Here is a 25,524-nt window from a genome sequence, read left to right on the forward strand (position 1 = left end):
ATACGAAGATAATTTGTAGCCATATAGCACCGGTTGTAGAAAGAGCCACGTTGACTTTTCTCTGTCGTCGTCTCCCTCCATTTCCGTTGACTCGCTGTTTCCCTGCCCGCTACCGCCGTTGACTCTACTTCTTTACTCTTCATCTTTCTCGGCCTCCTCGCCGGAGGTTCGTCCTCTATATATCTTCGCCGCTTCAGGTCTGTTTGTCGTTCTTTAGGCAGGTGATTATGACTTGTTCGTTTAATAACATATCATTTAGAACAAGCCCATTATTCATACTCGAAGTCTTTTAGATGTATGTTGATACTAGATCTTGTGGATTGTTCATGCTAATTCTGGATACCATGTGAAGAAACCTATTTTTTTTTTTTTTTGTGTGTGTATTAAGATCTTTTAATTGTTTTTCCATATCTAGTGAAAGCTTGAAATTGCCTGTATGTTTTGCAATTCCTTACATGGGAGGTAATAGTGGATCTTGTATTTGCTTTGAGAATGGCATTTGGTGTTGATTAATTTGTTTGAGGTTTACTTATTTGACTTTTAGACAATAGTAGGGATATTTATGTGGGTTAATCAAATCAAGATAGAGACATTTTTGGTTAATAGAATAAATTGGTTCAATATTTTCTTGCACCAAACATAGCAGGAAAAAAATGTTAACCAATTTAATTAAGTGAGTAAGTAGGGCTTTTTAAATAACTCCCATGGGAATGTAATGGTTATTCTGTATCAATGCTTAGCTATATATATGTTGGTTAAAGGATTCAATTTTTTTTTTCTTCAAATAATTGCTACTGTAACGAGGCTGCTGTTGCAACGATTTTATCAGCCTGTTTCTGCTTGATATAAGAAAACACAGTAGCTACTCTTTGTGTTTCAAACACATCAGCAACTAGCAGCTTCTGTTGTCTTCCTTTTCCAGTGTTTAGATGCACATTCTTAATCCTCATATGTCTCTTGCACACAAAACAACCGATGTTAGCACTAATTGAGCTATGGAATGACATTTGAACAGAAAAATCAAATCAAGGGTTAAAACACACAAATATATATGTATGCATTATGTAGCTCTAAAATCAACTCGGAATACGAAGTTTGGTGATAAAATATGGCATATTAATAAAATTAGAGTTCATATTAATAATTTGGGTTTTATGTAGAGGCATAATGTATGGGATCCTGACATTGAATAACAAGTGAGGAAAGCCGGTGAAACCAACTTTCATAACGGATAATGTGTGGAGTATTTTAAGAGCTTACTGATAATGGTTGTTCTCTCTGAACTTGTGAATTTCAAAATCTCAGAAGGATCTTCATCTTCTTCATCAACTCATGTTCATAGTTCATCAACTCATCATCAAAGATATGACGTATTTTTAAGTTTTAATGGTGTTGACACTAGTCATAGTTTCACTAATAACCTTCATAAGGCCCTCATTGATGCCAATATCAGTACCTTCTTGGATGATGAAGAGATTGAAACAGGGGAAGATCTTAAACCTGAACTGGAGACTGCAATTGAGGCATCTCAGGCTTCTATTATCGTGTTGTCTAAAAATTATGCTTCTTCAACATGGTGTCTGGATGAATTAGTGTTGATCCTTGAGCAGCGTATGACATCCAACCATATTGTTATCCCAATATTCTATCATGTGGAGCCCACACATGTTAGGAAGCAACAAAGTAGCTTTGGAGATGCAATGGCTAAGCATAAACAGACAATGGAAGCAGAGACAGATGCAAATAAAAAAAGTCAATGGGCTGAAAAGATGGACCAATGGAATAAAGCGCTTACAGCAGTTGCTAATTTAAAAGGAACTGACGTAAAAGGAAGGTATCCACTTTCTTACCCATATTTCCATAATCCTTCAATTTTGTTTGATCAACGCATGGAAGTAAATATCATATTCTCGCCATTTATTTCATTAAGTTTCTTAGTATAATCGAAGAGGCATGTATTTCATGTATTAGGATAAAGAAGATGCAGAAAACTGAATGTATGTTAATCTGATCTCAGAAATCAGTTCATACAGATAGAATAACCATTCTGATAATTTTTACACATTTGTTACGCATTTAATATTTTATCATAGGTTAGTCCATACAGATAAACCATTTCATTTATTTTAATATGCTTATTCTAAAAACAAATTTGATGTGTTTGCTATGCATGACCACCTTCAAACATAGCATGTTCTATGATAAATAACTTCTCTTACCCCGTGAGTGTCTTAAAATAAAACATAACATATAACTGGCACTTTTTTTCAGACGCACAACATTTATAGTGAAGTTAGGTCTTAGGTGGCACATTAGTGAAATCTTGTATTGCATCGGTAGCTTTGGTCTTATCATACATAAATATTTATAACCTTAGACATTAGATGCTTATATGGTTAGAAATGCAAATTCAATATGGTTTTGATGTGAAGAACCTAATTAAAAATAATAGCTATAATAGATTTTGATTTTGATATTTGGATAAATTAAATCTACATATCTCGTTTGTTAGTTTTGTGGATTATGTTTTGAAGTTCTTATTAAGTATTGTTTCAGGGCTGAGAGAGAGTTTATTGAAGAAATTGTGAAAGACATCTACCGTCGATTACATGTACCTTTAAGGACTGCTCAACCGTTCCTTATTGGGATGGACAATCATATTAACTTTTTCACGTCATGGTTGAAAGATGGATCCTCACATACAGCAGACATACTCACTATTTTGGGTATTGGCGGGATCGGGAAGACATCTTTAGCCAAATATGTCTATGGGTTGCATTGTCGTGACTTCCCCACAAGTAGCTATATTGAAGATATCAGTAGGATATGTGTTGGAAAGTTTAACGGGTTGCTTGATTTACAAAAACAAATGTGCAATGACCTTTTAAAAACAAGTTCAATGCAAATTCATGATGTTTCAATATACACCTCAAAGATAGAAAATTTGTTAGCCCGTAAAAGGGTATTTCTAGTTCTTGATGATATTGATAGTCTTGATCAGTTGGATGCATTACTTGGAAGCAAAGGTTTTCATCCTGGAAGCAAAATCATTATTACAACAAAGGACACATGGTTGACAGAGAGTTGTGCACTATTTAAAACAAAAATTAAACCCAAGCATGCAAAACACTTCCTTGAAGGCTTAAATTGGATTGAGTCAAGACATCTTTTATGTTTTCATGCATTCATGTGCAACTATCCCAATGGAGGATATGAAGAGGTGTCAGATAAGCTTGTTAAGTATTGTCAAGGACATCCTTTGGCTCTTGAAGTTCTAGGAAAATCTCTACGTAATCGAGATATAGCTTATTGGGAAGGGTGCATAGAAGGGCTAAAGAAAGAATCTGGTTCTCATATAAATAATGTCTTGAGAATGAGTTTTGATTCGTTGCCATATAACAATGATAAGGAGTTGTTTAAGCATATTGCTTGTTTTTTTGTTGGAATAGATAGAGATATTGCTGAAACAATATTAAATGCATGTGACATAAAAACAAGAGCTGGAATTACGAATCTCATTGACAGATTCCTTCTTAGTATCGGATGGAATAATGAATTGAAGATGCATCAGTTGGTTCAAGAGATGGGAAGATTCGTAGTACGTCAAGAATCACTTGACAAGCCATGGAAGCGAAGTCGATTATGGTGTCATAAAGAGTCCTTCAGTGTGTTGAAGGAAAAAAAGGTAAAAGGCCATGTATGTTTGTAGTAGTGTGCACCTCCAAAATATGTTGTATTGTCTAATTTTTTTATTTGCATTCTGTTTTTTCTTAGGGTAAGGGAAATCTTGTAGGCCTAGTTCTTGACATGCGCATGCTTGAGAAAGAGAATTTAGGTGTATTAGTTGAGCTGAAAACAGATGCATTAAGTAAGATGCTTAGTCTGATGCTACTACAACTGAATTATGTGCATATGAATGGGTCTTATGGGAACTTTCCTAAGGAATTAAGAGGATTGTGCATGCATGGGTTTCGTTTAAAGTCTATACCTGCAGACTTACCTATGGAGAATCTTGTTGCTCTCGATATGTCATATAGCAACATTGAATTATTTGTCGGTTCTAATAGTAATCCACACCGAGATGAGAAGAGACAAAAGGTATCTTATCTACATTTATTTATTTTTCCATGTTGAGTTGATAAAATTCACTACTATTCTAAATTATTTCCCTTTCTGTAGTTGGATGGATCATGCTTAAAAGAAAAAAGGTTGCTTAGGTCATTGAAGATTCTTAATTTAAGTTTCTGTGAACAACTACGAAGTCTTGGTGACTTTGACCAACTCCCTGCACTTGAGACATTAATACTTAGTAATTGCATTGGTTTGCTTGAGGTTTGTGAATCAATTGAACAATGTGTTGAACTGGTTCTCATCGATCTAAGCTACTGCAACAAGCTTGCAAAACTTCCAAGAAGTATACACATGTTAAAGAAGGTTAGAACAATGTTGTTAGATGGTTGTAATTTCGGTGAATCTCGAATCGTGAATAAGGATATAGAGTCACTAGAAATGTACAAGGCTAACAACATTGGCATAAACACAATAACCTCTTTCTCCTCCTTTTCGGGTACTATACCAAATGATTTGAAGTCCTTCACAATTTCATTACCGAGCTCTTTACTAAGGTTGTCACTTGCAAACAATAAGTTGTCTGCTGAATCTTTTCCCATGGACTTCAAATGCCTTTCGATGTTGAAGGAATTATATCTAGATGGAAATCCGATCTCTTCCATGCCGGATTGTTTGAGAACCCTCCCTAGTCTTGAGATACTTGGTATGAGGAACTGTGATTTATTGAAGTCGGTTGTGTGTCCTCCACGTACACTAAAAAAGTTGTGGCTCAATTCTCGTCACGAGTATGATGAAACTGTCATAGAAAAAGTTGTATTTGATCCAGAAATGTCCCCACTCCGGTTATCATCAAATTCAATAGATTTTGTCCCTTGGTCGTATGAAATTGAAGGAATGCTCAAAATCCAACCAATGGTGAGTGTTGAGGAAAAGGTAGTATGTAGTTTGGGCTGGACTGACTTAGATTTCTATAACAAAAGGCGCATAGGGACTAATTCTTGGGAATCGAAAATCCAGGTTTTGTCTAGTTAACCTATTTGTCTTTATTTGAATGTGCATAATATAACTATTATGGTGGTTAATTTATGTGGTTGTATTGGCAGATGATGTATGAATTTGGAATATTCAGCACAATGTATGGGGTGGAGGAGATGCCGAGTTGGATTAGGCATAGAAGCTTGGGGCCATCAATATCATTTATCATCCCATCAACTCCAAACAAGTTTAGAGGACTCAACTTCTGCTATGTGCAGATGTTGCGATTTCTGGATGATCAAGCCCCTCCTTCACCAATTATCACAATTAGTAATATAACAAAGGATCACACATGGATATACGAACGTTTTATGGACAGATATTGTATAAATCGAAAGTGTTGGCTGGTGCTAAGTCATTGGATGTTTGGAATAAATGAGATGGAAGGTGGTGACCATGTTACTATCACTGTTACTGTTACAGATCCGTATGATGAACGTATAAAGGAGTGCGGGGTGAGTCTTGTGTATGATGATGGAGAGAAGATGGATGAAGAAGAAGATGCGTTGGGTTATTACAAGTCATGGAATCACATAATTGGTGGAGATCTCTCTCCTTTTCAAACAACAACAGGAGAATGGATCCTACACAACAAGCGGTTTTTTGAGTATGGCACTGATCTGTTCCCATATCATCGTAAATTTGTTGGAGTGGGCGCCAGCTATCAAGGTAGATGTCATTTGTGCTAAATATGTAAATGTAGTGCCTTATGTATAGTGACATGACACATAACTCAACTTCTTAAAATAGATGGATCATAATTGATCATACAACCCAAATCCACCTGTTTTATTTGACCTCCGAAATAAGAGTGTATTTTAAATGAGCGTGACCCAGATGCATGATGGGTCGTCCCAAGTATTGATCCATCTAATGGGTCGATTTGCTATGACATTTGATTAAGTCTTTTGATGGATCACATTAATATATTGGGACCATAACTTTTCTGAGTGGATGTGTGTGAATAATATAATAATTTCATATTACTTTTTGCCTGTGTTTTCAGTACAAGAGACAGAGTGGTTTAGAGCTTTATCCCGATGGAAACCAACATAATTGATCACGGACGTGAGGTATACTTTTTGACACCCATATCTTTCTCTCATCACATGAATAGAAGGCATACAAATCCAAATATATTATCTATCATATCTTGATTGGTCTAGGATGTAACAAAATTAAAAGGACTTCTAACCTTGCAATGGAGGATTGAAAATGGAATATATGATTAAAACGTAGTTGAGGCTCATATCATGGGGCATGAAATTTGTCTAATGCTTTGATGCAAACGAAAACCGAAAGCTTTTTATTTATTTATTTCACGAAGCTAACTTTCGAGAGGTGAGTTCTCTTCCAATTGGAATTACAAATTTATAGTGAGAAAAAGAATGATACTCTCTTGTCTCTTCCTAACTTCCTCACTTAATACTTGACTAAGCCTTCATTCCTCAACTCAATTAATAACAGAAATTCCCTCCAACAGACTTGACATTTGAGGGACTGATTTTATGTAATTGACTTTGACTTCTTCCTGCTTGACTTGACTTCTTGACTATCCTGTCCTTTCATATGCAAACGGTAAAGAGTAATGGAGGAGCCTTAGAGGACCCCAACTATATAAAGATTAATTATATTCTTAATTCATAAAGCATATCATAACGAGCCACTTGTATTTCTTCCATATTGTACCATTGAAATTCCTTGTACTTCAAAATGGTTGGAACCTGGGAGGATCCGTAAATATAAAGATTTAGATGTTATGCAATTAAGAGAGCTATGACATGTTGTATTATACAAATATTCCACCCAATTCAACCATTTTCGCCATTTCTTTTGGTTTTCCAATACAAAACATCGGCCTCTGATTTCCCATACGGTTGAGGATGATAGGCTGTGGAAAAACATAAATTTTTCCCTTGTAATTTGAAAATCTCTTCTTCCAAATGCTACTAACATTTCCATTAATCGGTATTTTTGTGCTTATTTCTTCCACCCAACCAAGCTCAATAAGTATACATTGTCCTTGTTTTATTGTCTTGAGCATGGATTATATAAACACTATGATCTTCCCAATGAAATGTCCCCTTGTAACTTCACTTATTTCACCTTTCCACATAAGTGTCAATACTTATGTTTACCAGTTCACTTGCATTCCTCCGAGTGATGCCAACCCAATGAATGCGTAATATGACTTCCGAATTTGACCAATTAAGGGGTAAAATGTTTTCTTGAATTTCAATTCCTTGAATTCATATTTTATACCCTTACAGACTCCTTGACCTCCAACTTCCTCACTTGCACCCATTGGCACATTATAACCCTCCTGCATCTTTTCAGCTAATGTTGTGGTAATGCAATTGTGGGAAGCTCAGTGTTATCAATAGCGAGCATGGCGCTCGCTATGGCGTTTTGCGAGGCGAGGCGAGGCGATCCATTGTTGCTATGGGGTCCATAGCGACTGCATAGCGACGTAGCGAGCTGTTTGATTTTTTTTTTTTTTTTTTAAATATGGTATAAATAGACCCGTATTAGGGTTTTTAGTTGGCTAAGTCAAAGAAGCATCAAATACTCCAATAGTCTTTGGCATAGTTTAAAAAAACAGGAGAAACTTACACCTTAAGAGAGAAGACTGTTGAATCACGTAATTGTTGAATGTGTTGTATTCGTGAGAGAGAAGACTTGAAGACTTGAAGTCTTGAAGTCTTTAAGCTAACGAGAGAGAAGTCTTGAAGTCTTGAAGACTTGAGGTAGGATAGGGATTGGGCGATAGGGTTTTTAATTTAATACTTGAAGACCTGAAGTCTTTAATCCAACGTGGGTTTGGTTTATCTAAGAGGAGACAACAAAAGCAGTAAAAGTATGGCCTAGTGGGCTACTAAACCAAAAGTATGGGCAGTAAAAATATGGTCTAGTGGACCAGAAGCAGTAAAAAGTATGGGCTGCTAAACAAAAACCACACCTTTATAGCTGTTAAAAGATTTTCTATTAAAGAAATAAATATTCCTTAAAGAGTCAAAAGCATGGGTGTGTATTATGTTTTTTTTAATATTCCTGAAAAGACTCTTTTGGGGTTTTTAGCTTATTTATTAGTTATAATTGCTAATGGTTTTTAGCTTATTTATTAGTTATAATTGCTAATTAGGTGAAGGTAAAAGTAGTATTAATTTTTTAATAGGTATTCTCTGAAAATGAAATAGCCGTCGCTATTTCATCGCTATCGCTATATAGCATGTAGATAGGTTGTCGCTATGACCTCGCTATCGCCATCGATAACACTGGGGAAGCTTCATCATTGATCAATACAACCACTTTTTGTTGTCCCACCATCTAGGTTCACATTTTTAGGAGTTGTGAATCCGATTACAAAATTAAGGCTTACCTCAATTTCATTTTTCTGTAGAGACATTTAATAATTCCACATTTCCTTAATCAAACACTTCTTCTCTCGTTTCTTTGACAACCACTACATTAATTTCCTTGGGTTTATAGCTATGGCCCAAAGCTTAATTTTCATCACATCAATGTTGTCTTTCAATTTGCAATTCCTTATCGGAATTACTTTTCGTAAATGTACCTTTTTATATGAATACGTTTCTTTCTTCTACTCTTGCTGCCACGGTCATAGCTTGATGAATACCTGCTGGAACTTACAATCAGACTTCAGGTCTAATTTCTGACCCCTGTGCATTGATAAATTGGCTCGGGAAAACTCCATTAGGGATTCCATTTAATAGTGCAAGAAGTGAAACAAAGTTCCTTTTTTATAAAGTAACCGTCCTTTCTTGTTTTACCTCCAAGAACAACTCACAAAGTGTTCCTTCTGTACTGTTGTTCAAAATCGACCTAAGATCAATAGTTTTAATTCTTCTGAGCTTCCAATCAGCCTTGTTTTGTTCTCTCATTGATACCAACGGGGAGCATCTCCTTCAAAAGAGATCATCAATACTTCTAGGCTTTCATCATTGGATAATCATATTGGGCATGTTGATCACCACAACTTCTTCTAGACAGGGCAGTCCAAATGTATATGGGGCCCGGGGCAAAAAGAAAAAAATGGCCCATTAAAGACAAATATAATAAAAATTCAAAAAAATATCATTTATTTTTTATTATAGACGTGTTCAATTAGTAATAACAAGCAATCCAAATTGTTTATCTTTTGAGCTAATTTGAGTTTGAACCAATTTTAGGCCTTAACAATCATTTAGGCAATAATTTTTTTTTATAAATATATACACTATATAGCCTAGAAAATTTGGGCCCCCCGGAGACGTGGGCCCTGGGCGGTCGCCCGGGTTGCCCACCGTCTGGACCGGCCCTGCTTCTAGACTGCACTGATGCCATTCCACCTTCCAATTGCTACAAATCTCTTTTCCATGGCTCTAATTTGATCAGCTTGAGGCTTGCCTCTTTTCCATAAAAAACTTGATCGGACACTACTTTGATGCAAACAAGAACCAAATCTTTGTTTCCGTTCACTAAGCTCACTAGGGGTGAGTTCTCTCCCAATTGGATTACAAATTCATACACAGAAAATGAATCGAGTATGATACAAATCGCCGGTGCCGAAAATGTTCCGCGAGTTGCAAAGTTTCCTTAGTCTAGCCGGTTATTATCGTAAATTTGTGCAGGGGCACAAAAAATTTCTAAACCGTTAATTGATTTGCTTAAAAAGATTAGTTCGGTCGGAATGATGAAGCCGATGGCGCATTTTGGCGGTTGTAGGAAACTATTACCTGTGTTCCTGTGTTGGCTTTTCCTAAATTTTTCAAAAGATCTCACCATCGAGACGGATGCCTTAGGTTACAAAGTAGGGACAGTTTTAATGCAAGAGGGACGACATGTAACATTTTTCAGTCAGGTATTGGGAAACCATGCGTAGCGGAAGTCAGTTTGTAAGAGGGAACTTATGGCGATCGTTTTATCTGTACAAAAATGGCGCCCTTACTTTGTGCCATTTTAAGGTGATTGCGGATCAAAAGTGCTTTAAAGTACTTATTAGAACAAAGGGTGGTTGCTGGTGAGCATAAAAAATGGATCCTTAAATTATGAGGTTATGGTTTTGAAATCCTATACAAGCCTCGTAAGGAGAATGACACAGCTAATGCTCTATAGCAAAGGGGGGAAGGGTTATCACTGGCAAAACTAACCATCACCCATGTCAATAATCCAGAGGAGTTATTGCGGGAATTGAAAGCGGAACCAGGGATCATAACGATAGTTGCCAAGGTGGAGGCTGGAGACGAGCACAAGCAGTGTTGTCAATAGCGATCATAGTGATCGCTATAGCGAATAGCGAGGGGATGCGACGATATGTCGCTATGTGGTCTGTAGCGAGGAAATAGCGACGTAGCGATGTTTTTTTCTGAATTGCAAAATTGATAGTTGAAACACGCTTTTAGCGATCGGCATAGGTCCAATTCGTGATTGGGTTCGCCAATTTGGCATTTGGGATCTCGAATTTGGAGGATCAATCGCCGACTTGGATATTGGCGGGAAACGCTATCTGGTACGACAGACGATCCCATTCCATGGCAACGTGTTTTTACCGAATGGAATTGCATCAATTTGCAATTGGGATCGTCAATTTGGATTTTGGAACACTGAATTGGAGATAGACGGGAAATTGATTGCCGACTGAAAAATTGACCACCGACTGAAAAATTCACCACCTACCTACAAATTCCAGTCTTATGCTTTTGACGCTTCGATTACCTGGTACTTTAAAGGATTCAAGTGACATTCCTATTATCCTATATTTTATTCCATGTATTCTATAATTCCTTCTAGTATTCTATTCTGCGTATTCTACACTTCGTTCTGTACTTTTTTTTTCTTTGAAAGTTGTTTTTGGCAAGACAAACAGTCGTCTAGAAGATATTGAAATAGAAGCACCAGAGAACTTTATTGGTCTTGGTGAGGAGAATGACGACCAAAGACAATCAGGTGCATTAGGAAGCCAAAGAAGTTAATAGAAGGATGCTGGTAGCCTAATAGGTCTCTTTTGGAAGAAATGATTGTTAGGTTACTGGAATTCTGTTTCTAAGTGTGCTATTGGTGGAATTATGTTGCTGGAATTTGGTTTTGAACTGGTACACCTTACCAGAGTCTATTGTACACCGTACCGGGACGTACCAAAATGAACCTACTCCCACCGTACCCGATACGTCCAACCTAGCGAACTGCGTTCCCGATCCTCATTCCCGAACCAGAGCGAACCGCGAACTATGTGACTATGCTTTAACGTGTGAATCCTATTTTAGAGTCTAAAAATAACACTTTTGTTTTGTCATACTCATGTTTTAGAACTTATTTGAGCTAATAATATTGGTGCTTAGCTTATGTATTATCTATAATTGCTAAATAGGTGTAGGTAAAACTAGTATTAATATTTTAATAGTCAATTGCTAAAAAATGAAATAGCCGTCGCCTTTTCATCGTTATCGCTACGTAGCATATAGGTAGGTCGTCCCTATTACCTCGCTATCGCTATCGATAACACTGAGCATAAGGGTTAGTTTTTGTATTAGGGACGATTGGTGTTGCCACCTCATTCAGTTTGGATTGATCGTTTGTTTCAGGAATTCCATGTTGGAGTGATTTTCAGTCACGAGGGAACCTAGAAAACTTACCACCGACTGACCCGAGAATTCAATTGGATTGGTATGCGTCGCTATGTCACAAAACGTGTGAAAATGTGTCCAGAGTGTCAGCAAAATAAACATTCCAACTTGGCCCCAGCTGGTTTGTTACAACCTTTGGAGCTGCCATGATGGATAACCATGGATCTTGTGGAAGGGTTACCAAAATCCGAGGGATTTAGTGTGGTTATGGTAGTGGTTGACCGCCTCAGCAAATTCATGCACTTCGTAATGTTAAAACAACCTTTTATAGCCATCATGGTGGCTGTTATTTTTATTGGTTAAATTATCAGGTTACACAGTATTCCTCAAACGATTTTTTTTTCGGATAAAGATAAGGTGTTTCTTAGCCTTTTTTGGAAGGAACTATTTTGTCTCTTAGGGTACCATGATAAAGCATAGTACAACTTATCACCCACAAACGGATGGTCAAATAGAGGTGGTGAATGGAATTTTGGAAACTTATTTGCTTTGCTTCACGTCACGGGGGCCTAAACAATGGATAAAATGGTTATCGTGGGTGGAGTATTGGTATAATATATCCTATCATTCTTCTATCAAAGATACTTCTTTTAAAATTATGGGGGCATGATCCTTGGGGAACGAGATGTGTTTCAAATCAACCCTTCCTTTAAACCCAACTGCAAACCCGCAACTATCAACTCTCATGCGATTTACATAGCAACAAGGAAATATGGACAAGTTATTGGGGTTTTCTCACTGCTATATTACTTTCAAGAAGAAAACTGATTACAACTATACTGGAAAACATCCTACACTGTTTATAGACTAAACAATTAAACTGTTAAACAAATAAATGTGCTAAATAAATGTTTGCTAGCTGGCCTATGCATAATCTCCACTTCCTATTTTGTCATGCATAATATTCGGTCAACGCTCCTCATCTCCATAATACTATGACAAGCAAGTAATTTTCATCTTACCCGGTCGCTTCACAGCTGACTCGCTCCATGACCCATCAAGATTATCCAACATGATGGAATATTGGAAGAGCTTAAAGAACATTTGGGACGTTCACGCTAGATTATGAAGGAACATGATGATGGTAAGAGGCGGGATGTGGAGTATGATGTGGGAGATCTCGTTTACTCAAAACTACAATCCTATAGACACAATACGGTGGCCGAGAGGCGCAATGCGAAACTAGCACCTTATTTTTACGGTCCATTTAAGGTGATTGCCCATGTCAGAAAAGTTGCCTATCGACTAGAATTACCAGAATCTGCTACTATCCATCCTATTTTCCATGTTTCTCAGCTTAAAAGGGTTGTGGGCAATCAAGAGGTTTTATCCGGTTTACCTGATGGTTTAACAGATGAAATGGCAGTACCTGTGGTTCGGAAGCGGTTGTTGGGGGTAAGAGAGAGTCAAGGCATTCATGTGATACTAGTAAACTAGAAGGACATACCAGAGTAAGAGGCGACATAGGAAGAAGCCATTTCTATCCAACATCAGTTTCAGAATTTCCACCTGGGGGACAAAAGGTGGATTTTCATGGGCGGGGTATTGATACGAATCAGGAGTCCAGGTAGAGCCAGGTGTACCGAAGGCGCAATACAAGGGGGTGATCAATATTTTTTTATTAAAGTTATTTATGGAGTATATCTTTATCCTCAACTTTCCTAGTTTAATTATTTACATGTTGGTTTTGTTAAAGTTATAAGCTAGACTTCATTAAGAGCATCTATTAGGTATTATGGTATTACCGTTAATATGTGAACCATTGTGTTGGTTAGAATCAGAATGGTGTGAACCGTTTCATTAGTTAGGAGACTTTGTAACTGTCAATTGACAGTTACACTATAAGAGTATATATATATGTATGTAAATATTATGTAAAGGCTGTTGGGTTATATCAATAAAAAGGTCTTTGTTTGTGTACAAACCCATCCTCTCGTTGATTCCCTTTCTCTTATCTTTCCTGCAAATTTGTGTTAATTTATGCTTGATTCCAACAGGTTTAAATAAGGGGTTAGGCCTGGCTAGTAGGTTTCGTGCATTAATTGAGTTTTCTTTCTTTCTTGTGGAGATCCCTCTAAATCTCGAACCTTCATAGCCCCATTGTTGGTTTTCTTCGAACATTAAGCTAATAGTATTTGAATTTGTTTCTCAATTCTTATCAGAATACTCTCTCCCTAACTTCTTTAGTACTTTATACAAGATTTAGGCTCCCTTCTAACTAACATGCACCAATATCAACCCTTTTGGGTCTGTTTATAGCAGAAATTCCCTGCAACAGACTTGACATACTTTATGTCATTGACTTTGTTTTTTCCTATTTGACTTCTTGACAATTTTCTCCTTGCATATGTAATGAGTACCAGAAGTCTATCGTGTTCCATAACTAGCAAAGCTCTGCTCCTTACTCATGAGAGCAAGGATCAGGTCAAGCAACTAGGTTAAACAACTGTGCAATATTTTTAAAGTCAAGTGGAACATTCGCTTGTAACTTTCAAATCATTGAATAATCTTACACATATCAATTCATAACATGCGCAAACGTTATATGTCAAAATCACTAGTCAAGTTCTCATTTTCGGTTATTATGTACCTGTAAACAAGTTCATATACAACATAATGCATAAATGCAATTGAAAACGATCTATATATTTGCCATTTGTAATAGATTTCTTTTGGTTTTCTATGTTGATAACACGCTACTGTCCTTTGGAAATGATAAAGAATTGGTTAAGTATATTGCTTGATTTTAAGGAATCTTATTGATAGATGCCTTCTTAGGATATGAACAACCAACATGTTAAGAATGCATAGATTGCTTCAAGAGTTTGGAAGAGATATAGTTGATTGAGAATCTAAGACGCCGTAGAAACGTAGTTGACTATGATGTAATGAAAAGGCATTATGTCTGTTTAATCAAGAAAATGTAACATAATATATATTCTTCCAAGTAACAATATATTTATTTTCATAGCATTTTATATTAGATATGTGTATACTTACGTAACTTCTAAAATTACTATCCGTAGGGTAACGGGAATCTTCAAGGCCTGGTCCTTCACATGAAAATGCTCGATAAAGAGAGATTACATACATGTCTGAACTGACAATAGATGCATTTAGTAAGACATGTAACCTAACTACCGTAAATCGTGTGAAACGGAATGAATTATATCCTAATTATCCATAATAATTAAGATGGTTTGCTTGTTGTCGCGTCAAGTACCGATTTATAATTTGGGTTACTGTTTTAATAGTTGTATATTTGATTGCAAAATACGTTGGACAACAATATGAATGGTTTGCGGCAAAAAAAAATAAAGAAATAAACAATATGTTTGTATAGAATTTGGGTAGCAACTGACGCTATGTAAGGTTTTAAAGCAAAAATAAAAAAAATAAATAAACAAAAAGACCGAAGAAATTAAATGAGACGACATAGATAACAAGCCCGATAATATTTTTGTTGTAATTATGGCCATTATACAAAAAATTGATCAACCATGTGTAATTTGTAGAAGCACCACAAGATAATTTTTTTCACACTTACAATGCTTTCCGTGTAGAAAACACTTGACCATCTCATTCCTAAAACTTGCAGAAAACATTAAGAAGTTGCAATATGATCAAAAGCATTTTAAAGAATTATAAATGTAATTAAGAGTTGTACTAAATGCAAGAAATGACAACATACTTTTATTTTATTTGTTGTATTAAATCATCCTACTTTTATTTCTTTTTATTACAACATTGTACTTCCATATTTTCGTATCAAGGCATTTTACTTAGATAAACGTACTCAATTTTAGCATTGTACTTTAACACAAAAATCTATCTAATTACGATGGGGTTTAAGCACTTAGAGAAACAATAAAAGTATCGGGTTATATGGGATCTAAAAGGCCACAAAGACGCACATTGGAAGCAATAAACAAATTAAACTCATAAGCCAAAAGACGGATCCAAGTTCAGCCAATCAATTGCAACAGAATATAAACAGAAGAAAGAAGACCCTTGTAGTCCCTTGAAATCTTTGTGCATCTTGACAGATAACTTCTCTTCCAGATCGCATCGACGGAACAGATCATCAACTTCTAACTTCACCTCAACTAGTGAACACCATGAACACAAAGAACAAAATGGATTTGCGGTGCCGCTCGCCGCGCAACCAAGTGGATGCACCACACCTGTGAGAGTTTTGAGAATTATGAGGTTGCCAAACTTTGGGTTAGGTTTAATGAAAAACTCATCATTAAATCTAGTAATTGGCCTCTCTATTTATAGGTGAAGTTTAGGAACCGTTATGGGATAATTACTTGGTTACTAAGTAATTATCCTAAGTTTGGCAATTATCCTAAAAGCTTTGATTTTCAAATCTTTACACTTTAAGTCTACAAGTTTCTTATTCATTAATTAAACTTTTAAATCTTTACACTTTAAAATCAAATACAAAAACTAGAAAGTATATAGATCAAAAAAATAAGGAAAAGGAAAATATGTATGATGATTAACTAAAATTGAAATGAAATATGCTACTATAAACTATAAAAAGATGTAAATAAAATGAACCTATCATGGGGTCTATTTTTTTTAATTTCAATTTTAGTTAATCATCATGCATTTTTTCCTTTTCCTTATTTTTTTTTATCTATATACTTTCTAGTTTTTGTGTTTGATGGTAGATTTTAAAAAAGTAGAAAAGTGGGTGGAATCACAAGTTATGGGATGGCAAGTAGACATGATGCAAAAAAAGAACTTGTCGGCTTGATCTTGAATTCAAATAATGGTTTTTAGGCTAGTGGTTCATACAATAAAAAAAAGGCAAACTATTGTGCTAATCATGGAAGACTTTGGGCTTATTAATCTTGGACTTTTACGCAAGTTGTGAGTGTTTTGGTTGATTGACGTGGATCATGTTGGGGGTATTTTTGGGATTTCCCATTTAGCAACTATAAAGGGAAGGTTGGTGGGTTTCCTTTGAAGCTTTTGGAGCATAAAGAACATGACATTTCATCATTTTTCTTCTCTTTACATCTTGGATTAATGTTAGGTATTTCTAACTACTTTTTATTTTTCTTAAACTTATCCATATTAGGCTATGTTAATCTTGGTTGATATGGCAAGTAATCTTTGGATTTTTGGTATATTTTGAAGAAATTCAATAACTTGTTTTTTTGAATCTATATTGAAGTATTTTCTAGAAAACTTCTCTTTATGTTTATATATCTTTAATCATGAGTTTAGATGTATAATATTATGTTTTTTGGTTAATTTCTTGGTTAAGTAATAAATCTTCTAATTAGAAAGCAAAAATTGATTTAAGTATTTGTGTTCATTTCGCTTGAGTCAAGAAAGTATTTTCTCCATAATGTTAAAGAAAGCATGTTGATTATCTTTTGGATTTGGTGACTCTTAAACCTTAATGCTATTTGATTTTCTCAAATTATATGCTTCATTGATTTGTGACGTTAACTAAGAAAATATGTTATGAGCTTCTCTAGCCATTGTATTAACTAAGAAGAGTCTAGGTAGATACAAGCTTCTTGGATTACTATAGCCAAATTAGAAATTCATTACAAGTATTGCACCTTGAATTCTAGTGATCTATTTACCAAATGTTCAAATAATGAAATTCCAATGTCAACCATCCCCTCTATATTTTTATTTACATAAACTTTTATTAGCTTAAATTGTGTTTCACTTGTGTTAGTTAAACTAGTTTCATAAAAAAAGACAAAAATCTCCATTTTTAATTTTATTGTCGTTTTACAAGTATTTTCACAAAGAGATTTTCATACATTTACAAATTAAACCAATCCTCGTTGATTCGATCCCTTTAAGGTATTTTATTTGTTGGCCTTGGCAACCACCACCCCCATAAACTCTTGTGCCATTAGTGATGGATTTTATAGGTTACAAAATCAACGTGCTTGCGGAATTTCACTTAACACTTAAGGGCACATGCTACCTAAAGGATATATGTCTTAACACTTTTAATGTAGCATGCAATGAACAACAAACTAACATGAACCCTAATGAAGCCCTGATATAATCGAAATACAAGAATTAGGGTTACATACCTTTGGTTTGTTGTAGCAAACAAATAAATTCAATCCCTTGTGTTTTTTAGTCTTAGGAAGCTAGCACCGAAAGGATGATGCCTCTAATGACTCACACCCAAAACCAACAACCATAGAATGAGGAGGAGAGAGGAGATCATATGAGGGATTTTTCATTCATATGCTTATAGGTAATGTCATGAATGAAATTTTCAAGCCAAGGGGCCTTATTTATAGTTTTGGTAACTTGTAGACAAAACAAGATTTGAATTCATTAAATAATAAAATTAATCCTAATTCAAATCCTTTCCTTTTATGCAACGAGAAGGCTTCCGTAAACCCTATAAGAGCTCCTAAAACTGTACATGCTTGGATGATTCTAGAATTACATCTTTTGTTCAACTACTGAATAATTATAATTCATCTCTTGCACCTTTAATTAATTCCAATTAATCCCTAATTAATTCCAGAATAATTTTGATTAATAATTAATCAAATTCTAATTGATTTCACAATAATTTATTAATCATATAAATTAAAAAATCAATTATTTAACAATTGATCTCATATTAATTTATTAATCACATAATAAATTAACAAATAAACTTTCTATTTCCAATTAATATATTAATCACATAATATATTAACAAATCATTTACCATAATTTCAAATTAGTTTATTAATCATATAATAATCTAATAAATTATATTTATCTCTCTTAATATCATTTCTAGCTATGTCTGCTTATGAGGGCAACCTAAAAAGGACTTTGATTCTAATTACAAGAGTATACCAAATTAGTTATGAGCTTAGACACCTTAATCAAACAGTCTTCCATTTAGATAATTCAATAACCACAATTTCAAGTATAACCTTGAACTAAACAACAAAGAGTGGTTTACTCTAATTCAATAACCAAATCATGAATGAAATTACACTTTATAACACCCAGTTACAAGATGCATTGGAGTAATCTCTAAGCGTGGGTTTATCTAATATTTAAAATCCCTATTTCCAAGTACTTACGAATATTGCAACAATCTGTATGCAATATCCAATCTCTATCGACAATATACAATCGATTCATGACAATCTTAATTCACTACCTACTACCAAAAGTATGAATGACTGTGAAATTTTGAATAATATTTAAATTACTCAAGGAAGTAAAACATGCAAAGTGAAACACAATAATAAATTAATTAACTACAACATCATACCCATTAAATGTAAATAATCCTTGTTATTTAATCACCATAGCAATTACGAATTTATTCATTGTATAATGTTTCGAGTATTCAACTAAGCACTTGAATTAACAATATCAGTCATGTCATGTTATAAACATGCATAATATGCCTCTCTATGGTCATTCCTTTGTGAACAGATCGACTGGACATTACTCTAATGAAGCTTATTTCACAATTCCAAATTCTTATTGATATATAAGATGTAGTGGAATTTCATCTTTACATGCATTTAACCTTTGTGACGTCGAGGTTCTAAATTCATAGAGACTGAGCCTTCGATATTACAGAATGTTCCATTGGAAGTTGTTTGTAGAAACAATTTCATGGTTATGAAGTCTCAAATTCATGGTACACTCCTTGAACACTTATCTTGCATTAAAGTTTCCAACTCACATATAAATTCTACAAGCATCTCCCATTATGGAAACATTTCTATATTTCCATATGACCATCAATTCTGACCAAGAATCATATCAGTCTAAAACGTGTTACTATGGTCCTTCCCAATAATATCATACTTCTAACTGTCCACAAACAACCAGTGTTTGGTTAAACCTCATAATGTTCTTGATAGTTATTTAACAACTTTAGTCACCTGGAATTATAATATTTTTCACACAATGCTAAAGTCATTTTAAAAATTAAGAATAGAAGAATATTATAGCACATGTGATCAATCATATATCTGAAGCATATGAGACTCAACTCATTATGTTATACATAAAGATTTGATATTGTTCAATTCCTTACTATAATATTTCCTTATATTGAATCTCCTATGTTGAATCATTTCAACATTAAACCAATTGATCTAAACCTTTAGATTCGAAATGAAGTATGAGTGCCATCTCCCTCAAGTCCAATATAACGAACCAATTAAGAAATTTGCAATTTGCAAATTGTAGACATTGTTTCCTATGAATAGTATTGTCAACATGCAATACTAGCATAACAGTTATACACCCACTAGCTCTGACATATACCCAGAAATCAATTGGACTTCTAGAAACCAATACCCTTTGACTATCTTACACAAGTGCAAATTTTTATTACGCGATGCTTCGATAAGTCTCCAACTAGACTTCTTAAGCTTATACACCTTAGTTACATAGTATATGTGTGTGTTTAAACCTTTCAAAACTTGATAAATGTATCTCTCAAAGATTCAAATGATTTCTTGCCATTCCTCACCCTTCGAAATATGAAGAGGGATGTCGTAATCATATTGTGAATTTGAGAATGCAATTAACACATCCAATATCCATATTAATATTTATTATATCTTTAAAATCTATCAACGAAAGTTTTTCCTGATAATCATATTTATGAATTAGAGCGAAACCTTTTCCACTCAGATTTGAAGGTGCATATGTTCCTATCTATGTGGATTGTACATTTCCAACCCATAGTCATAAGACAAGGTTTAGGACAACCAAGTTCAAACTTAGTTTTCCTTCATGGACCGAACTTTGCTGATCTAAATTTCTTTCCTTTTGCCATCGCAAGGGCCTACCAGTGCTTCCATGTGTTTGCGGTTCACCCATGTCGATCATTGTACTTTCACAGACCAACGTGCTTTGATTTTTTCATTTAAATAAAAAACATAGAAATAAAAACTATTGCCAACTGTAACTACAAGTAAACAGAAATAACAATATGTCAATTAAAACCACAACAAGTTTTCAACCTAAGGTTGCACGCTAGTGATAACTAAATGGTTTATTGTCGTTTGACTCTTTCAAGATCAAGATCAACATGTGAAACATCCCAAAAATACAGTCCAAAAATTTCGTTTTTAATTATTAAGAAAACCATAGTCATCAAACATCATATGAACATCATAAATAGTGTATCTCAAAATATCATAACACTTGTCAAAATATATCAGAGCATAAGCATACCAGGCTAAACCAATGGTGTGTGCACTGTAGTCAACCCGAGCTCTTCTTTTAAAACCGAACTACCTGAAACCAAAACTGAAAAGTGTAAGAACGAAGCTTAGTGAGTCTCCCCAAACTACCACATACCATACACATAATCACATAAGTTGGGCCAAGCCCACTACATCTGGCCCCACCCGGCATCGACCTCGTCCGACATCTGGCCCCGGCCGGCATCGGACCGAGATCCGGTATACCTATAAACATATCAACAATGCATATAACATAAACACATAACATAACATAACTTGGGCCTTACCCTGCTACATCGAGTCAGGCTCGACATCGGCTTTCCCGATATCGAGCCCCGCCCGGCATCGGGCCCCGCCCGGCATCGGGCCCCGCCCGACATCAGACCCTATTCGGCATCAGACTGAAATCCGGGAAGCATACTAACATTCTGATAACTTGATTTTTTTATATATTTTAGCAATCGTTTTCTTTTAGTTTTAATATTTTTAATATTCTTTTTGCATTAAATCGTTAGATTTATTGTTTTGAATATTTTTATTCGTTTAAGCAAATTTTGTGTAGATTTGTTCGAGCAAGATGGTATTTTGGAGCATCGTTAAAGTCATATCGAATTCCTTGCAACCAAGATTGAAGTCTCGTAACAAAATCCGGAAGCGAAAAGAAAAACAAAGCGATATAAATTAATTTTTTGGATTTTGACAGCTTTGCGTGGCTTTCTTCAAGCGATCAGACGGAGGGGAAAACATTGTCCGATTGAGTTGAAAATTTACGGACGTCTTCCCAACTCATCAATATTCAACCTCACAAAAAATTAGTGGATTTGAACAAGTTTTGATATGATTTTTGGCCTCGTGAACATCAGGACAGAAAGTTGCCATCATCAAATTTCTGCAGCCCAATAGAGAATATTTATCAGCCCAAATATGAGTTTTCAGGAGCCCATTCTGATTTATTAACAGCAGCCCATGTTTCAATTTAATTGACCCCACTTTGTCTTATTGTGTAGCCGGAAAACACAGCAAATGTAGGGCACTTCATTCAGAGCTAGCGCCGGCAGAAAGAAAAGAAGAGTGGACGGCGCAAGTGGAGAGTTCACTCTCTCTTGTCTGTTAACTCCTCATTTATTTTTCTTATTTTTGAAACATTGCAATTATGATTTCCAATTATAATTTGCTAATGAGTCATTTATCTTTGTAATTAGAGTAGGTTAATTTTTGTATTAATATTTGGATTATGGATGGAGTTTTTGGAGCAACAAGAAGTGACGATTTCAAGAAGCTTTGTCATATTCGTTTCATAATCGGTATTGGTATAATTTCTATCCTTTTTATTGTTATTATTATTTTGTGTAGTTAGTTTTTATTTCTAATATTGGGTGAATTTATGGAATAATTAATTGATTAGGAATAGTTTTGTATGGTTTTGATGGTATGCTATGAAAATATTTTCTAGTAAAACATCTATTTATGTTCATATGTCTTTAATCATGAGTTTAGATATGTGAATGTTTAATTAGTTGGTTAATTCTTGATTACGTAATAGATCATCAAATTAACAAGTGACAAATGGTTCTTGTGATTGCTTATCTTTCACACAATCATGAAAATATTTTCTCCAACATGGTAGTGAAACCATTTTGACTCCTCTTGGATTTGGTGGCTTTTAAATCTTAATGCTAGTTAATTTTCATTAATTACATGCTTCATGGAAATTGTGATTTTAACTAAGAAAATGTGTTATGAGCTACTCTAACCATTGTATTAACTAAGAAAAGTCTAGGTGATCTCAAGCTTTTTAGATTGCTATAGCCAAATTAGTATCCATCAAACCCATTGCACCACAAAATTATGATGATTAATCAATTAACTGAAATTGTGATTTATCCCAATATTGGAATGTTTTATTCTATAGATTTTGTACTTTTCCATTTTTGTTATTTTTGTAGAATAGTTTTTATCGCATTTAACATTTTGAAAACCCCCACATATCATTTTATATTTCTATTTCGTAGAAACTGAATGCATAGATTTGATTCGAACCAATCCCTGTGGATTTGATCCCTATTACCGCTACTGCAATTTATTTTTGTATGTCATCGTATTAAAGGGTTTTTTTTTATTTGGTGGTCTCGACACCCACCACATTCTTCGGGAACCGCCCCGGTATCGGACCGGAGTCCGGAAAGCATACAAATACAAACACATGCAAGAATCACAAACACATCATGCATAAAAACATTCATCGGGTACCGCCCCGACATCGAGTCGCAACCCGGAACATATAAACCTACATCGGGCCCCGCCCGACATCGGACCTTAGTCCGGATCTAACATACATAACGGGCTAACCTTGGTGCCTTAGACCCGTTCCTATAGGAGAAGACTCACCTATCACTGCTGAAGTCCCACAGACAAAACCCTAGTTGCTGGATGATAGATTCCCGAATTGTCAACACCAAAATAACACCCAATTAATAATTGGGTTCCAACTCATAACCATAAGTCCATGCTTGGGGGTAAAAGACTACTTTACCCCTATCTTAGCTTGATTTAAGCTCAAGGCCCAATCCAAAAGCCCAAAAGTCTAATAATGAACCAAAGCCCAACATATGGCCCAATTTTCCAAATTGGGCCCAAACCCTCACATGGGCCTTACCCTAAAGCCCATCCATATATTCTTAGACCATATGATTGTATTTGGATGGCCCATCAATAGCCTAATCACCAAAGCCCAATAGAAAGGCCCAACTCAAAGCCCAAGTGAAATTAGGGTTTTCACATAAAATGACGATGAGGGTTAAGTGTTTCTCACTTAACCCATTAAGGACTTAATCCATTAAGTCCATCACTCCACTAGATAATTCATATGGTGTTGTCGGGCTTAATACATAATCCAATTCCAATGGCCCAAAAATGCGGGTCCCAATAAGTCCAAGCCAATAATTCCAAAATTAGGATTTTCTAAACCCTAATTAGGGTTTCCAACCCAATCACAACCCAATTAGGCCTAAAAGTTAAGTCTTAGATCAATTAGGCTTTCATTGGGCCCACTAGGGTTTCATAAGTCGGACACCACCCACTACCACCTTGGGTAGTGGTGGTCAACGGCGGCTCACGGTGGTGGTGATGGTTCTAGTCCATTTTTGTCCAAGCATCCCAAAAGCAACTAAACACAAAGAAAAAGCACACCGCCGCCCAACACGGCGGCTGGTGGAGGCAGGAGGTGGGAGCCACCACCTTACGGTGGTGGTTATGAGTTTTCTTATTATTATTCTGACACTGATTATAATTTTACAAAGCTTTAACCCAAAATAACACACACACACAACAAGGTAAACACACACACACAACCACCCTTGTGGTGGCCGGCGGTGGTACATGGCGGCAGCCACCACCTCACGGTGGTGGTGGTGGCTTTCTTGGTTTTCCAGCCACACAAAACACACACACACAGATTTGTAGAATACACCCCAGCCACCCACCTGGTGGCTCACGGCGACGACAGCGACGATTTTGCGATGGCAGCCACCACCTCACGGTGGTGGCGGTGGGGTTTCTTCAGATCTTCGGCCAAAAGACGCTCCTGCAGCCTTATACCATCACAACACACGAACACAAATACCACAACACGCACACAGCCACCTTTCACGGTGGCTAGTGGCGGCAGAATAAGGTAGCATGACGGCATCAACAACATTAGCGGCAATCGTGGTGGCTAGAGTATAGAGTGGCTAGGGTTAGGGTTTGGGAAGGTAACGGGTTCATATACCCGGTCATAAGAAACATTACCCCATAATGACAGGAATGGCCCCTCCCCCATAAAAGTTTTCCAAAAGAAGTCCATAATTTACCATTTAAACCTTGCCTCCTGAAATCCTTTACAAATTAAGTCCGAATTTTACCAAGAAGCCCCTCCCTCTACAAATCCTTTTCAATTTAGGTCCAAAATGATACCAAAAACACCCTGTCTTCTAAAATTTTTTACAAAGTAAATCCCAGAACTTACACTTTTAACCCCCAACTTCTAAAACTGTGACAGTTAACTCCTTGAGACCAACCCTTGTTATATAATTGTTGATTTTAGGGCTAGTATTCGTTCATTAATTTATATGTTTATTTATTAAGCGGGGTGTTACAACTCTCCCCTACTTAAATTAGATTTCATCCTCGAAATCATTCCTTACCATTCCTTACACGCCAGAACACTTGAATGACATAGCCACAAACCCGAGCATAACCTAGCCTTTCCAAGGCAACCAAAACCATCCCTCGTAGGGTTCTTAAAACCTGAAGATGCACAAATTCCTGATATTAAGATCACATTACTCAATCTAAAATCCCAAGTCTTGATATGGTCTGACTCCCTGACAGACCGCTCATATAGAGTCATTATATCTGAATCCCGCTGTGAGTGACTTAGCATTACCCAACAATCTGTTACCATACATGAAGTCCTGAAATACCGTTACTGTTTGAGACACTGAAACTGTCCGAAGCACTGAACTGCCTGAAACACTGAACTGCTTGAAACATCATGCTGCCACATGGCTGCTTCCCAAAATCCACCGGGACGTCCC

General features: G+C 35.8%; 1 protein-coding gene across 8 annotated transcripts; it reads left to right on the top strand.

Moving 5' to 3' along the window:
- On the top strand, positions 1-22,194 carry LOC145163356 (disease resistance protein RUN1-like). Of its 8 annotated transcripts, none has more exons than XM_079082221.1 (8): positions 1-197; positions 1,161-1,834; positions 2,557-3,685; positions 3,775-4,098; positions 4,180-5,088; positions 5,175-5,775; positions 6,113-6,179; positions 21,510-22,194. In XM_079082221.1, exons 2-7 carry the CDS (start codon positions 1,266-1,268, stop codon positions 6,160-6,162), a joined length of 3,582 nt encoding a protein of 1,193 aa, XP_078938347.1. In that variant the 5' UTR covers positions 1-197; positions 1,161-1,265; the 3' UTR covers positions 6,163-6,179; positions 21,510-22,194. The 8 variants fall into 8 exon arrangements, with proteins under 8 accessions (XP_078938347.1, XP_078938336.1, XP_078938327.1 ...); XM_079082210.1 differs by lacking the exon at positions 21,510-22,194 and adding an exon at positions 16,409-16,761; XM_079082201.1 differs by lacking the exon at positions 21,510-22,194 and adding an exon at positions 14,756-14,930 and having other exon boundaries at positions 1-221.
- Positions 22,195-25,524: the final 3,330 nt, after the last annotated feature.

This window comes from Lactuca virosa, chromosome 1 (assembly GCF_052849685.1).
Source record: "Lactuca virosa cultivar CGN04683 chromosome 1, Lactuca_virosa_CGN04683_v6, whole genome shotgun sequence".
NCBI classification, from domain to species: Eukaryota; Viridiplantae; Streptophyta; class Magnoliopsida; order Asterales; family Asteraceae; genus Lactuca; species Lactuca virosa.

Excerpts from the sequence above, each read along its gene's own strand:
- LOC145163356 (XM_079082221.1), top strand. The coding sequence starts at position 1,266 with ATGGTTGTTCTCTCTGAACTTGTGAATTTCAAAATCTCAGAAGGATCT. Across the intron at positions 4,099-4,179 it reads GAGATGAGAAGAGACAAAAG|TTGGATGGATCATGCTTAAA; the intron begins GTATCTTATCTA and ends CCCTTTCTGTAG. Across the intron at positions 5,089-5,174 it reads CTTGGGAATCGAAAATCCAG|ATGATGTATGAATTTGGAAT; the intron begins GTTTTGTCTAGT and ends TTGTATTGGCAG.